The following is a 15936-nucleotide window of genomic DNA, read 5'->3' as shown; positions in this document are numbered from 1 at the left end:
GTAATCAGGTTGTCCCACGTGGGACTCACAGTCTTAATCCCCATTTTACAGATGAGGGAACTGAGACCCAGAGAAGTTGAATGGCTTGCCCAAGGTCACACAGCTGACAAGTGGTGGAGCCAGGATTCGAACCCATGACTTCTGACTCCCAAGCCCGTGCTCTTTCCACTGAGCCACGCTGAGTATAAAGGGCAAAGCAGAGGAGTCCCAGAAGAGTTAGAGGGCAAGAAGCGGAAAAGGAGCCAGCTGACAACGACTGGGAATTGACTTTGGTGGGAATGTAGGGAGGGTTAGGCTACCAATCCCTGCTGATCTAGGCTCTGCCACTTGTCTGCTGAATGGCCTTGGGCAAATTGCTTCACTTCTCTGTGCCACAGTTACCTCATCTGTAAAATGGGGATTAAATCCTACTCCCTCCTATTTAGACTGTGAGCCCCTTGTGGGACAGGGACTGTGTCCAACCTGATGATTTTGTATCTACTCCAGCAGTTAATACAATGCTGGAACATAGTAAGTACTTAACAAGCATCATAATTGTTATTTCTTCCCAACCAACTCCCTGAAACTGCATGACCATAAAGCAGTGTTCTCATTGGAGGCCAGGGATTCTTGTCCAGATGTGGAACAGATGTGAAAAGGTATGAATGGCATTATTTCCTGGAGCATGGAGGTATGAGTGACTGCTGGCCCAAAACATGTTTCTGTATTCTGTGTTAAGCTTTGAGATCCTGTAGGAACCATTCTTCATTCTCCGGGTGTTTTTTTCTGGTATTTAAGTGCTTACTTTGTGCCAGGCACTGTACAAAATGCTGGGGTAGATACAAGCTAATCAGATAGAACACAGTCCCTGTTCCACATGGGGCTCACAGTCTTAATCCCCATTTTACAGATGAGGGAACAGAGAACTTAAGTGACTTGCCTAAAGTCAAACAGAAGGCAAGTGGCAGAGCCTGGATTAGAAACCAGATCTTTCTGAATCCCAGGCCTGGGCTCTATCCACTAGGGCATGCTGCTTTTGAGGACTGTTCTTCCAGGAGACACAGGGAGAATCCACTAGCTCTTCTAACTCATTCCCATCCTTGGATTGGGGGTGAAGGATGGAGGGGGCTGGGGAGACCATCCGTGGCCCATGGGCACCTGTCTCTATTTGGAAAAATCAATTTTGAAATACGGAAAATGTGACAATGAGGGCCATAAAAATAAGCCCTGACCACTGTGTCCAGGCCCTAAAAGGAAATTATCCAGAGAACCTAAAAGAAATTCATGCCTTCAGTTGCTCCTTTGTGTTCATTTTATTTTATTTATGGAATTTGTTAAGCACTTATTAGGCATCAAGCACTGCTCTAAGTGCTGAGGTAGATATAAGTCAACCAGGTCAAATGCAGTCCCTATCCCATATGGGACTCACTGTGCAAGTAGGAGGGAGAACAGGTTTTGAATCCCCATTTTTCAGATGAGGGAACCGAGGCACAGGGAAGTGAAGTGACTTGCCCAAGTTCACAGCAGGCAACTGGCAAAGCCAGGATTAAAACCCAGGTCCTCTGACTCCCAAATCCATGTTCTTTCCAACTAGGCCATGCTGCTTACTTTTTTGTTTGGTTTTCTTGAAACTCAATGGTGGCAGGAGGTTGGGGGTGCTGGGAGGGTGGTGGAAGAGAGGTAAGGGCATTTGCCATTGGAAGACCCGGGAAACAAGAGAAAGAGATACTAGTGTGGGTGAGGTCACCGCAGATTTTGTGGACCAAGTATAATTTTTGCTGACTAATGATTTTGGAAAATGATTACCAAAGATGGAATCAATATTTTGTATCTCCTAGGAATTGTGTTACTGTGGAATACACTAACAAATGTCTGATGTAGAATTTTCATGATTCCTCCACTGTGGAACAGGGTCATGAATTCTATTCGAGAAGCAGCCAGTTCGGCAAACCCATTTTCCCAAGACTTGGAGGTTCAAACTCAACCCTCAGCCAACGACAGTTTAAGTAGAAAAACAGGAAATCGAGTCCGGAAATTGAGAATGGCCATTCAGCTGGACCTGTATTAGGTTCTCCTTTAGAGATTTCCCCTTGGGGCCCCAGAGCCCGGAAAATTCAGAGATTAAATGAAAAAGGCCAAGGAAACGGAAATGAACTGCAGGAGTGCCCATTCAAAGCTCAGCTGGGATGATGTGAACACGAGTCTTGCCTTTCACCAGCAAGGAGGGGTCTCAGCTGGGTGGGCTCTGTCCCGTTTCGTTGACCCTCCCTATTGGCTATGGACTTGGCCATCTCTTACAGAGCCACTGCTGCTCATCACGGATTTGGTGGAAGGGGGTGATGACCGGGAAATGGAGACCCAGAGAAGAGAAGGGGATAGTACAAAGTCAGCTGGGAAAGCAGCCTGGCCCCCAGCTCTCTCCAATGGCCCTAGCTGCCCCAGTTACCTGGGGAGAAGTGAAGGAGCTGGAAGGCTGTGTTAAGACTGTGTTTAGAGCAAAATCCAGGAACCCCTCAGCCTATTGCTTAAGTCGGCATATGTTCATTCTCTAGCATAAAGCTAGGATCCAAATATGACTACTGTGATGATCCATTCATTGTCATTTATTGAGTGCTTACTGTGTGCAGAGCATTATACTAAGTTCTTGGCAGAGTACAATATAAAATTAAGCAGACACCTTCCCTGCTCACAGTGATCTTATAGTCTACAGGGGAAGACAAACATTCATATAAATAAATAAATTACAGATATGTACATAAGTGCTGTGGGGCTGGAAGGGGGGATGAATAAAAGGAGCAACTTAGGGTGACGCAGAAGGGAGTGGGAGAAGAAGAAAGGAGAGCTTAGTCAGGAAAGGCCTCTTGGAGGAGCTGTGCCTTCAATAAGGCTTTGAAGGGGGGAAGAGTCATTTTTTGTCAGATTTGAGGAGGGAGGGTGTTCCAGGCCAGAGGCAGAATGTGGGCTAGGGGTCAGCGGCAAGATAGATGAGATCAAAGTACAGCGAGAAAGTTGTCGTTAGAGGAGCGAAGTATGTGAGCTGTGTTGTAGTAGGAGAGTAGCAAGGTGAGGTAGGAGGGGGCAAGGTGATTGAGTGCCTTAAAGCCTATGGTAAGGAGTTTTTGTTTGATGCGAAGGTGGATGGGCAACCACTGGAGTTTCTTGAGGAGTGGGGAAACATATCCTGAACATTCTTGTAGGAAAATGAGCCAGGCAGCAGAGTGAAGTATGGACCAGAGTGGGAAAAGACAGAAGGCTGGAAGGTCAGCAAGGAGGCTGTTAAAGTAATCCAGGCAGGATAGGATAGGTAATTGTATTAATGTGGTAGCAGTTTGTATGGAGAGGAAAGGGTGGATTTTAGTGATGTTGTGAAGGTGGAACTGACAGAATTTAGTGATGGACTGAATATAATAATAATAATGGCATTTGTTAAGTGCTCACTACTAAGCACTGGAGTAGATACAAAATAATCCGGTTGGACACAGTCCCTGTCCCACATGAGGCTCACAGTCTTAATCCTCATTTTACAGATGAGGGAACTGAGGCACAGAAAAGTTAAGTGACTTGCCCAAGGTCACACAGCAGAAAACTGGAGGACCAGAGATTAGAACCCATGACCTTCTAGTTCCCAGGCCTGTGCTCTATCAACTAAATGGGTTGAATGAGAGAGAGGAGTCAAGAATAATGCCAACCCCCCCCCCCCCCCAACCACTTCCAGCATTTCTCTTGCCAAACCCAGCCATCCTCCCAGAGCCCAAGAATTCCTCCCCTAAAATTCTAGCCCTTTGCCTAGACAAGGGGGTGGCAAAGAAACAGCAGTGACTTAGTAGCTCACACCAGAGTAGTTCCCTGCCGCATAGGAAGAAACTGAAATGGAGAGAATAGAAGCCTCAGGTCCAGGGCAACAAATTTCTAGAGACTTGGTGACAATCCAGATTCCATTACCTCTTTGTGAGTCCAGACGGCTTTCATGGCAGTGGGACTACTCCCCCTCTTTCCTCTCCCCATCCCCCCGCCTTACCTCCTTCCCTTCCCCACAGCACCTGTATATATGTATATATGTTTGTACGTATTTATTACTCTATTTTACTTGTACATATCTATTCTATTTACTTTATTTTGTTAATATGTTTGGTTTTGTTCTCTGTCTCCCCCTTCTAGACTGTGAGCCCACTGTTGGGTAGGGTCCGTCTCTATATGTTGCCAACTTGTACTTCCCAAGCGCTTAGTACAGTGCTCTGCACACAGTAAGCTCTCAATAAATATGATTGATTGATTGATTGACTCCTGAATCTAATGGAGTGTTGGGAGCAATGACAGGGTGTCCCCAGCAGGTGGCCGCACTAACTCGGGCGACAGCCCCGAAATCACTACGGGTGGCACTGCCCAGCCCTGGACAGCTCTCGTTGCCGGTCATAGTCTACTGGCACGGGAGCTGACTCAGATTTATCTATTGTTTAACAACACGGAAAGAAAAGTCCATGACCAGAGACTTTTCAGTTTCCTCTCCCGATAATCTCCAAGTCCCAATGGTGGCATATGTGGGCGGTCAGGGCAGACAGGAAAAATGCCATGTATGGGAAAGCCTCAGCGTTGCCCTTTTAGAGATGCCAGTAGGAGAAAAATCAGGTGGCAGGGGACCTGGGTGTGGTCCTGGCAGGGCTCGGTTCTAAGGGAATGGTTGTGCAAGCAAGCAACTCCACTCTAATTCCCCCCAAAGGCAAAAGCAGCCCACCAAAACAAAATGGAAAACAAGAGTTGAAGACCAAAAAGCCCCATTCAAACCTTAGCTCCCTCCTCCCCATCTGCCCTGTGCCCCAGAAAAGAGCCTTTAGCTCCTTCAGGGGTGCACAGCTCCCCAGGTGATTAATCAGGTGAGAATTAACCCAGGCCTGAATTAAGGCTCTGGAGAAGGGGGTGGATTTGGGAGACACTGTGAAAGAAGTTGCAGAATTTGGCATGTAAACTGTCCTGGAAGAGTACAGGTTCTGGGGACTTTAAAACTTCTCTGACCTGGTGGCCTTGGCCATTGTGATGAGAAATGGTGGTAGATGAGATGTTCCTGACAAATTTAGTTGACTTCTGCCATAATGACAATGATCCAGGGACTAGCCCAAGGGGGACAGAAGATGCTTCTTCCCTGAAGGCGCCCAAAATGTGATTATTATCTGACTGAACATTTTAACCTGAAAAACAGAGCTCTGGAGTGCGTGTATGCGCATACACAGACACATACACACACTCCATTTTTTACCTGTTCCCGCTGTGTCTTGACATTACTGGGGAGCAAAGTGAATCCCTAAGCTCCTTCTGACTGCCAGTTGTCCTTCAAGATCAACAGAAAGAGGGACCCATCAGATATGGACCAAAGCATTTTTATTTCTTATTAGCACAGCAATTCATTCATTCATTCAATCGTATTTATTGAGCGCTTACTGTGTGCAGAGCATTGTACTAAGTGCTTGGGAAGTACAAGTTTGTAACATATAGAGATGGTCCCTACCCAACAGCGGTCCCACAGTCTAGAAGCAATCACAACCAACTACAGTTTGGTAAGCTTGGACTGGTCACTTTCTGACCAGGTCGGCTGGCTCTTCCATTCCTTGCTCCAGGGATGGGGCTGACCTGGCCTGAGGGGGATCCCTACATCCCCAACTCAGTGCTGGGCCTGCAGAGGCTCCACCTTCAGCCACAGCCCTTTCTCCGCTCGCAGGATCAGCTCCGGCTTCCGTCGGGGTGCGGCCTCTCCGTTGGGCAGCACCCGGAAATGTAAAAGGGTCAGGGCCACCATTACCTTCATCTCAGACATGGCAAACGTCTGGCCGATGCAGTTTCTGCCAAGCAAGGGGAAGGTTTGTTTGGAGTCACCAACACCAGCCTCCTTGAATCTTGGTCTCCAACCAACTTCTGGGGAAACCCAGGAGCCATCCTGGGGTTCTGGGAGCAGCCCTGATATCCCTGGGGCCACCTCAAGGTGGGGGCAGGGGGGAGGACAAGGCAGAGAGTTACCTGGGCCCGGCTGAAAAGGGCACAAACGCCAGTGGTGACCTCTTCTCAGAGTTGTTAGGATCAAAGCGGTATGGATTATACACCTAGAGGGGCAATGGCCAGAGGGTTATGTCCCAGAAGCTAGTAACCATCAACGGTTTTCCTCCTTTGCAAGCCAAGGGCTGGTTTGGGCTAATCTGAAACTTTTGGTTCAGGTAGGGACTGGTCTAGTCCAGTTTCCTGGGGAAAGCTGAACCTGAACACGGCCGATCTCCAGTTCTGAGGACACATGGTAAATGGGTAAGGTCCAAGCCTCCCCTCACCCCTCATCCACCCCCCACCCCCAATCTTGGGTTTAAGTCACACTCAATTAGCTCTCTCCCTTCTACTTGTCAACTGTTTTCTCCTCAACTCTGTTCCTCTCAAGATAACATTTGTTTTTGCTGCTCTCACCACTGACCTCTTGCTCACACTGTCCCCCTTGCCTGGAACTCCCCCCCTGTTCATATCCAACAGACCTCCGAATTCACCATCTCCAAAGCCCTCCTCTGATCACATCTCCTCCAGGAGGCCTTCCCCGATTAATCTCTCATCTCCCCACTTTATAACCCCTAATCACGTCAGCCTTTCCATGCCACCTAAGCAGGTAAGTCCTCATAACCCCCAAGGGACTTATCTAATACACATATCTTATGTACGTATCTTATACATTCCATTGCGTCCTCCTAATTCATTCATTCATTCAATCGTATTTGAGTGCTTACTGTGTGCAGGGCACTGTACTAAGCACTTGGGAAGTACAAATCAGCAACATATAGAGATGGTCCCTACCCAACAAAGGGCTCACAGTCCTAATTTATTTGTGTTGGTGTCTACCCCAACCCCAACCACCAGATTGTAGGATCCTTGAGGGCAAGAATCATTGTCTACTAATTTTATTTTACCCTCCCAAACACATAATACAGTAGGTGCTCTCTAAATACTATTAATTGATGAATTGGTAAATACCAGTCTCTTGCACAGACTGAGAGCCAGGACACCTGGTGAAAAGAGGCTTAAAATAAAGAAGATTTTGGTTGGTTACAAGAAAGAATTTCTTGATGATCAAGATGATCAAATACTGGAAGGGCTACTAATAATAAAAATAATAATTGTGGTCTTTGTTAACCACTTACTATGTACCAAGCACTGGGGTAGATAGAAGATAATCAAGCCAAACACACATGGGGCTCACAGTCTAAGTAGGGGGCAGCATAGGTATTGTATCCCTGTTTTACAGATGAGGAAACAGAGGGCCAAAGCACTGAAGTGACTTGCCCGAGGTCATACAGCAGGCAAGTGGGGAAGGTGGGTTTAGAACCCAGGTCCTCTGACTTCCAGTTCTGTGCTCTTTCCAATAGGCCATGCCACTTGTCATCATTAACAAGGAGGTTGTGGTGGCTCCATCTTTGGAGAGCTTTAGGGAAAGCTTAGCCCCCATTTGTCTTGGAGACAGGGGGCTAGACCTGATGATTTCTCAAGGGGCCTTCCAATTCCCCGATTCTGCTTCTCCTTCTAACCCAGTATGTAATGATGAACCAGCCCCCCTCCTCGCTGAGCTGCCATCTCTCCCTGTGAAAGTGCACAAGGCCAATTAGGGTGGCCAATGATGATGATGATGTTGGTATTCTTTAAGCACTTACTATGTGCTAAGCACTGGGGGGATATAAGGTTATCTGGTTGTCCTATGTGGGGCTTACAGTCTTAATCCCCATTTTACAGATGAGGTAACTGAGGCACAGAGAAGTTAAGTGACTTGCCCAAAGTCACACAGCTGACAAGTGGCAGAGCGGGGATTAGAACCCAAGACCTCTGACTCCCAAGCCCATGCTCTTTCCACTAAGCCACACTGCTTCTCGAACCTCCTCCCCGGCTCCAATCCAGGACAGGGACAGACCAGTTACAAACCAGACAAATGACCATCCTAGCCCCTGTTCTTGGACTCCAGCCCTTGGGAGGGGGACCATGCTCTGCGAATATTTTTAGGGTGTGAAGATTGGAACAGCCATTGCCAAAAGGAAAAAAGGCCTGGTAACCATGGAAATGGAATTAGGACGAACCAAACTTGGATGACAGTTGACTGTCTCTGAAGAAGGAAAGTTGATAAAAGTAGGTTATCTGTGTGACATGGGGAAGGAGGGATCAGTCAGTCAGTCAATTGTATTTATTGAGCACTTACTGTGTGCAGAGCACTATACTAAGTACTTGGTGAGAGTACAATATAACAGGCACATTCCCTGCCCACAATGAGCTTACAGTCTAGAGGATCATCCATCTACAAAAAATGTTCAGGACATGTCACCCTGCTCCTCAAAAATCTCCAAAGGTTGCCTATCCATTCATTCATTCAATCATATTTATTGAGTGCTTACTGTGTGTAGAGCACTGTACTAAGCGCTTGGAAAGTACAATTCAGTAACAGAGACAATCCCTGCCTAACAATGGGCTCATAGTCTAAAAGTGGGGAGACAGACATCAAAACAAGTAATCAGGCATCAATAGCATCAATCTAAATAGTTATAGATATATACACATCATTAATAAAATAAATAGAATAATATGTCCATATATACACAAGTGCTGTGGGGCGGGGAGGGGGATAGAGCAGAGGGAGCGAGTCGGGGCAATGGGGAGGGGAGGAGGAGCAGAGAAAAGGGGGGCCTTAGTCTGGGAAGGTCTCCTACACCCCCATATCAAACAAAAGCTCCTCCCCATTGACTTTATAGCACTCCATCACCTTGCCCCCTCCTACCTCACCTTGCTTCTCTCATTCTGCAACCCAGCCCGCGTACTTCGCTCCTCTAGTGCTAACCTTCTCACTATGCTCCGATCTCTCCTGTCTCGCCACCAACCCCTGACCCAAGCCCTGCCTCTGGCCTGGAATACCCTCCCTCCTCAAATCCGACAATTACTTTCCCCACCTCCCCGTCCCCCACCTCCCGCCTTCAGAGCCTTATTGAATGCACCTCTCCTCCAAGAGGCCTTTCCAGACTAATCCCCACTTTTCCTCATCTCCCACTCCCTTCTGCGTCACCCTGACTTGCTCCCTTTGTGCCCCCCCAGCCCCACAGCACTTATGTATATATCTGTAATTTTATTTATTTGTGTTGATGTTTGTCTCCCTGCCTCTAGAATGTGAGCTCATTGTGGGCAGGTAATGTCACTCTTTATTGTTGTATTGTACTTTCCGAAGCACTTAGGACAGTGCTCTGCACACAATAAGCGCTTAATAAATATGACTGAGTGAATACACACATACATACAAATCCATACCTCTCTCTCTCTTCCTGCCCCCCAACCCTTCAACACAAGATGAGTAGCAGAAAACCAGAAAGGAATTTCCAAGGAGAAGAGAGAGGAAAGACAAGGAGAAAATGGAACTTGTCAGCAGAACAGAGGAAACAGTTCAAGGCCAGTTCAGAAGTGTTGTATTTTGAACAGTCAGGCTCGGCTCAGATAAGGAAATTTAAATGCCCAAGGAAAGCTCACCTTAGAATGCCCCTGTACCACGGAAAGGGACAACCCATCATCCCTGCAAGTGAGGGTGGGGCGTCTGACCCGCTGAGCCCTTAGGGGTGAGCCACTTTGCCAATCTGGTTCTGGACTTTTTGAAGGAGCACAATAATAATAATAACGGCATTTGTTAAGTGCTTACTATTTGCAAAGCACTGTTCTAAATGCTGGGGAGGATACAAGGTGATCAGGTTGTCCCACGGGGGGCTCACAGTCTTCATCCCCATTTTACAGATGAGGTAACTGAGGCACAGAAAAGTTAAGTGACTTGCCCAAGGTCACACAGCTGAAAATTGGTGGAGCCAGGATTTGAACCCATGATCTCTGACTCCCAAGCCCATGCTCTTTCCATTGAGCCATGCTGCTTCTCTGCAACAATGAGTTGCATTCAATATAGCTGCACAATAAATACCATTACTACTACTCAATCTGCCTTCTCCTGACCTCACTAGGGCATGGAGACCAAATGTGATCATATCTGGGCCATGTCATTATAACCTTAGCACCCATGTGCATAACAGTTTATTTATTCTGCTTATTTATTCCTTTCTATAGTATTTATTCATGGTTCCTACCAGTTGTATCCATGGTTTCACTCTTATTCCCACTGAATGTATATAATCTGTAGCAGCCTATCTCTCATTAGATTGTAAAATCCTCAAGGGCAGGGCTATTCCCTCTCCCTTTGTCACCGATGCACTTGGATATGCACCCTTTAAGCGCTTGATATTCACCCCACCCTCAGCCCCACAGCACTTATGTATGCATCCATAATTTATTTTAATATCTGTCTCCTCCTCTTGACTGTAAGCTCCTCCTCGTGGGCAGGGAACGTGTCTACCAACTGTGTTGTACCACACTCTCCCAGGTGCTTAATACAGTGCTCTGCCAACAGTAAATACTCAATAAATACCATTGATGGATTGATTTTGATTGAGTATGCTCCCAAACACCTAGTAGATCAATCCGTCAGTGGTATTTATTAAGTGTTTGCTGTGGGCAGAGCACTGTACTAAGCATTTGGGAGAGTACAATACAATAGAATTGGTAGGTACTAAGTAGGTGCTCCGTAAATCCGGATGATGATCTAGGAAGCATTTTATCTCCTAGATCCAATAAGACAGGGGAGATAGAAGGCAAAGGCAAACTCTATTATATTGTACACTCCCAAGCACTGAGCAACACCAACTCTCTCCTCGACCCCGTCCAGTCTGGCTTCCGTCCCCTACATTCCACGGAAACTGCCCTCTCAAAGGTCACCAATGACCTCCTGCTTGCCAAATCCAACGGCTCATACTCTATTCTAATCCTCCTCCACCTCTCAGCTGCCTTCGACACTGTGGACCACCCCCTACTCCTCAACACGCTATCCAACCTTGGCGCTATCCAACCTTGGCTTCACAGACTCCGTCCTCTCCTGGTTCTCCTCTTATCTCTCCGGTCGTTCATTCTCAGTCTCTTTTGCAGGCTCCTCCTCCCCCTCCCATCCCCTTACTGTGGGGGTTCCCCAAGGTTCAGTGCTTGGTCCCCTTCTGTTCTCGATCTACACTCACTCCCTTGGTGACCTCATTCGCTCCCACGGCTTCAACTATCATCTCTACGCTGATGACACCCAGATCTACATCTCTGCCCCTGCTCTCTCCCCCTCCCTCCAGGCTCGCATCTCCTCCTGCCTTCAGGACATCTCCATCTGGATGTCTGCCCGCCACCTAAAACTCAACATGTCCAAGGCTGAACTCCTTGTCTTCCCTTCCAAACCCTGCCCTCTCCCTAACTTTCCCATCACTGTTGACGGCACTATACCATCCTTCCCGTCTCACAAGCCCGCAACCTTGGTGTCATCCTCGACTCCGCTCTCTCGTTCACCCCTCACATCCAAGCCGTTACCAAAACCTGCCGGTCTCAGCTCTGCAACATTGCCAAGATCCGCCCTTTCCTCTCCATCCAAACCACTACCCAGCTCGTTCAAGCTCTCATTCTATCCCATCTGGACTACTGCATCAGCCTCCTCTCTGATCTCCCATCCTCGTGTCTCTCCCCACTTCAATCCATACTTCATGCCGCTGCCCGGATTGTCTTTGTCCAGAAATGCTCTGGGCATGTTACTCCCCTCCTCAAAAATCTCCAGTGGCTACCAATCAATCTGCGCATCAGGCAGAAACTCCTCACCCTTGGCTTCAAGGCTGTCCATCACCTCGCCCCCTCCTACCTCACCTCCCTTCTCTCCTTCTACAGCCCAGCCCGCACCCTCCGCTCCTCTGCCGCTAATCTCCTCACCATGCCTCGTTCTTGCCTGTCCCGCCGTCGACCCCCGGGGCCCACGTCATCCCCCAGGCCTGGAATGCCCTCCCTCTGCCCATCCGCCAAGCTAGCTCTCTTCCTCCCTTCAAGGCCCTACTGAGAGCTCACCTCCTCCAGGAGGCCTTCCCAGACTGAGCCCCCTCCTTCCTCTCCACCTCGTTCCCCTTTCCATCCCCCCGTCTTACCTCCTTCCCTTCCCCACAGCACCTGTATGTACGTATATATGTTTGTACATATTTATTACTCTATTTATTTATTTTACTTGTACATATCTATTCTATTAATTTTATTTTGTTAATATGTTTGGTTTTGTTCTCTTTCTCCCCCTTCTAGACTGTGAGCCCACTGTTGGGTAGGGACTGTCTCTATATGTTGCCAACTTGTACTTCCCAAGCGCTTAGTACAGTGCTCTGCACACAGTAAGTGTTCAATAAATACGATTGATTGATTGATTGAGTATAGTGCCCTGCACACTGTAATAATGATAATAATAATAATAATGATGATGATGATGATGGCATTTATTAAGCACTTACTATGTGCAAAGCACTTTTCTAAGCGCTGGGGAGGTTACAAGGTGATCAGGTTGTCCCACGGGGGGCTCACAGTCTTAATCCCCATTTTACAGACGAGGTAACTGAGGCACAGAGAAGTTAAGTGACTTGCCCAAAGTCACACAGCTGACAATTGGCAGAGCTGGGGTTTGAACCCATGACCTCTGACTCCAAAGCCCGTGCTCTTTCCACTGAGCCACGCTGCTTCTGTAAGTGTTTAATAAATACAATTCACTGATTGAGGAAGAGGAGGAGCAACAGAATGACCGTCGTACCTCAGGATCTGGCCAGACAGCTGGGTTGTGATGAGTTCCAAAGATGCTGATCATACAGGTATTCCCTTCAGGAGATGAGAAGAGGGTACCATGAAGCTTATCCGACTTATGGGTAGTGAGAGTGGGCAACAGGAACGATGTCTAGAAATAAAGTCTCCTCCTCTTGGTCCAGACCAGAAGGGAGGGACTTCCTAAAATCCTCCTCCCTTCCCACCGCCCCCCCACAATGAAGGGTCCAGTCTCCTAAGCTGGGGGATTCAACAAGTTCTGGGGAACCAAGGAAGCCGGTACCTTTGGGGATGACCCGTCCATCGAGCAGGGTGATGTCCTCGGTGCAGCAGCGGGAGATGACCGTGACTGGGGGGTGGAGCCTCAGGCTCTCCTTGATGCACATGGTGAGGAAGGGCATCTGGGAGAGGTCTTCCCTGGGGACACTTAGCTCTGTCACATCTCTGCCTTCGGGTCCACCGTGGCTCCCCAGGAACAGGCCTGACTCCAGACCTCCCTTCTCCAGACAACAGGGACCTTCCCAAGGGGGAAGGGATCCAGACAGCCTCCCTGGGGCCAGCTCAGGCGCCCCCCAACTTCTGGCCCAGAAACCAGAAAAGGGTTTAAAAGGACACCTGGAGAGAGAAAGCCCAGGGGGCAAAGGGAACCAACACTGACCATTCAATCTCTTCTGTCTCCCTCCCCTTCAGGAGTTCCTGGATCTCCTCCCGGCATTTCTCTTGATATTCTTGGTGTTGTGCCAAGTTATACAGCACCCAGGAGAGGCCACTGGCTGTGGTGTCATGTCCTGCAAAATAATAATAATGATTATGGTGTTGGTTAAGTGCTTATTATATGCCCAGCACTGTACTAAGAGCTGGAGTAGATTCAGTATATGCAGAATGGACAGTCCCTTTCCCACGTGGGGCTCACAAGGGAGAGCAGGTATTGAATCTCCAATTTACAGATGAGAAAACTGAGGTCCAAATAAATCAAGAAACTTGCCCAAAGTCACACAGCAGGCAAGTGGTGGAGCTGGGATTAGAACTCAAATCTCCTGACTCCAGGTCTGGGTTTTTTCCACTAAGCCACATACTGCTTCTAAAGGAAGGGAAACCCTCCCCAACAGTGTCTGGGCCCTCTGGGAAAGAGCAGGATCTGCAGACAAGTAGGCCTGGAGCAGGTGGGGAAGGAACGGAGGTGGGAATGAGGTCCAAGAGGGCGAATCTGGTGGACGTCCACCCGAGCCACCAACTCACCTCAACTCCGCATCCCAGTCCTCTTGCTTCCGCCCTCAGAGGTAAGTATCAACCAGGCTACTGTGCCAGGATTTCCTGTCATCCCTTGCGCCCTCCCTCCCCACCTGGGCTCCAGAGGGATGTGACCCTCACCCTCAAACATGAAGGTGTCCACCTCTGCCCGGACATCTTCATCAGAAAGAGCCTTTCCATCTTCATCCTGTAAATAGTAGTGGTAGAATTATTAGTTGTAGTGGTAGTAGTAGTACTTGCCATTATTTATAATAATATAATATAATAATAATAGTAATGGTATTTGTTAAGCTCTTATTATGTGCCAAGCACTGTTCTAAGCACAGGGGTAGACACAAGGTAATCAGGTTGTCCCACATGGGGTTCACAGACTTAATCCTCATTTTACAGATGAGGTAACTGAGGCACAGAGAAGTTAAGTGACTTGCCCAAAGTCACAACTGATAAGTGGCAGAGCTGGGATTAGAACCCACGACCTCTGACTCCCAAGCCGGGCATTTATTGAGCACCCACTTGAGACAGCGTACCATTCAGAAGCTCCTGCAGGTGGTACCCAGCCTCCTTTATGCTTGGGCAGAGCTCGGCTTAAGGCACAACTTGCTCTTCCCATCTTCCCGGGCCTGGGGCCCATCAGCCCCAAGCCTAAGAAGCAGCCTGGCCTAGTGGAAAGAGCATAAGCCTGGGAGTCGAAAAAAACCTGGGTTCTAATCCCTGATCTGCCACTTACCCCCTGTGTGACCTTGGGCAAGTCACTGAACTTCTCTGGGCCTCAATTCCCTCATCTGCAAAATGGGGGTTCAATGCCTGTGCTCCCTCTTATTTAGACTGTGAATCCCACGTGAGACCTGATGATCTTGTATCTCCCCCAGCGCTTAATACAGTGCTTGACATATAGTAAGCACTTAACAAATACTACAATTATCGTTATTATTGTGAGGTCAGTGTGGGCAGATGGGTGATACCCCTGCTCCTGACCCAGCTGCCCGAGGCCGGCGCTCCTCCCAGGAAGGTGATGGGGCAAGAGAAGGGGAGAGAGGGAAAATGCTCCACCTCATGTCCCCTACACAATCCAAACCATTCACCTTGGCCAGCAGCAGCACATCGATGAAATCCACGGTCTTGCCTTTCTTGGCCTGCAGCCAGAACTCAGGGTCCTGGTGAGCGAGGGTGCGGCGCCGCTTCTGGATGACGTCGTCAGTGAAGTCGTGCACCAGGCGGCAGGCCTGGCGGAAACGGCGCCCTTCGGCCGTCAGCTTGTACAGGAAGTCCATGTGCAAATGCAGCTTCTCGTGCCTCTTCACCACTAGGGTACTCAACTCCAGGATAGCAGCAATGTAGTCGCTCGGCTTCCTGTCCGCAGCACGGGAGTGGGGACAGGGAAGTAGAGTCAGACCCCATTCCCCTCCATCTCCCTGGCTCCTTTCCCGATGTCCTGACCCTACCCACATCTCTCCTGACTCAGCTCACAATCCTCCTGATCCACCACTGCTCCCTTCCCATCCTTGACCCCACTTCCATTCAAATCCAGACTTCCCCGTTTTACAATGTGTGTGCCTCTGGCCCCAGCTGCCCCCGGAGTTCCCCTCCATTGTTATACTCTCCCCAACACTAGGTCACCTCTTGTCTCCCCATCAACCGAGGGCCCCAGCCTCAAAGGTGTGCCTGGGGACTCACTCTTGGCAGTTGCTGTTGTAGCTGAAGACACATTTCTGCAAGCTGTCAAGAGTCATGAGGCTGATGTGCTCAAACATGTCCACACTGATGCTGTTCCCCAGAGCCAGACGTCTCCATTTCGCCTACCAGAGAAAGTCAGTGTCTGCACTGAGCCCACCCTCGATCCAAGGAGTCCGCTACCTGCCCCTGGTCTGGGGCCTTGGGTCACCAGAGAGGAAAGGACACCTGAGTTGTACTTAGCAATAGGATTGATTCCTCCAATACTTAGGCACCCCTCATTCTAGCATCCAGGTCGAAAGTTGTTGTGGACAGGGAAAGTATCTACCAACTTCACTGTAATATACTCTCCCAAGAGTG

General features: G+C 48.6%; 1 protein-coding gene across 4 annotated transcripts in view; it reads right to left on the bottom strand.

The window, feature by feature from the left end:
* Positions 1-5433: 5433 nt before the first annotated feature.
* Positions 5434-15936, bottom strand: part of LOC119950536 (cytochrome P450 4F3-like) — a 37509-nt gene continuing 27006 nt past the window's right edge. For all 4 annotated transcript variants that reach the window (XM_038773030.1, XM_038773032.1, XM_038773031.1 and 1 more), the window contains 8 exons: positions 15580-15701; positions 14988-15255; positions 14026-14092; positions 13313-13442; positions 12938-13071; positions 12647-12711; positions 5986-6068; positions 5434-5810 (listed from right to left, as the gene is read on the bottom strand). In XM_038773030.1, coding sequence (XP_038628958.1) covers positions 5633-5810; positions 5986-6068; positions 12647-12711; positions 12938-13071; positions 13313-13442; positions 14026-14092; positions 14988-15255; positions 15580-15701 — 1047 coding nt within the window. In that variant the 3' untranslated portion in view covers positions 5434-5632. The remainder of the gene's footprint in view (positions 5811-5985; positions 6069-12646; positions 12712-12937; positions 13072-13312; positions 13443-14025; positions 14093-14987; positions 15256-15579; positions 15702-15936) is intronic.

This window comes from Tachyglossus aculeatus, chromosome X1, assembly GCF_015852505.1.
Source record: "Tachyglossus aculeatus isolate mTacAcu1 chromosome X1, mTacAcu1.pri, whole genome shotgun sequence".
Lineage (NCBI taxonomy): Eukaryota > Metazoa > Chordata > Mammalia > Monotremata > Tachyglossidae > Tachyglossus > Tachyglossus aculeatus.
The sequence above is the reverse complement of the archived record's forward strand: the minus strand, read 5'-3'. Positions and strand labels throughout refer to the sequence as shown.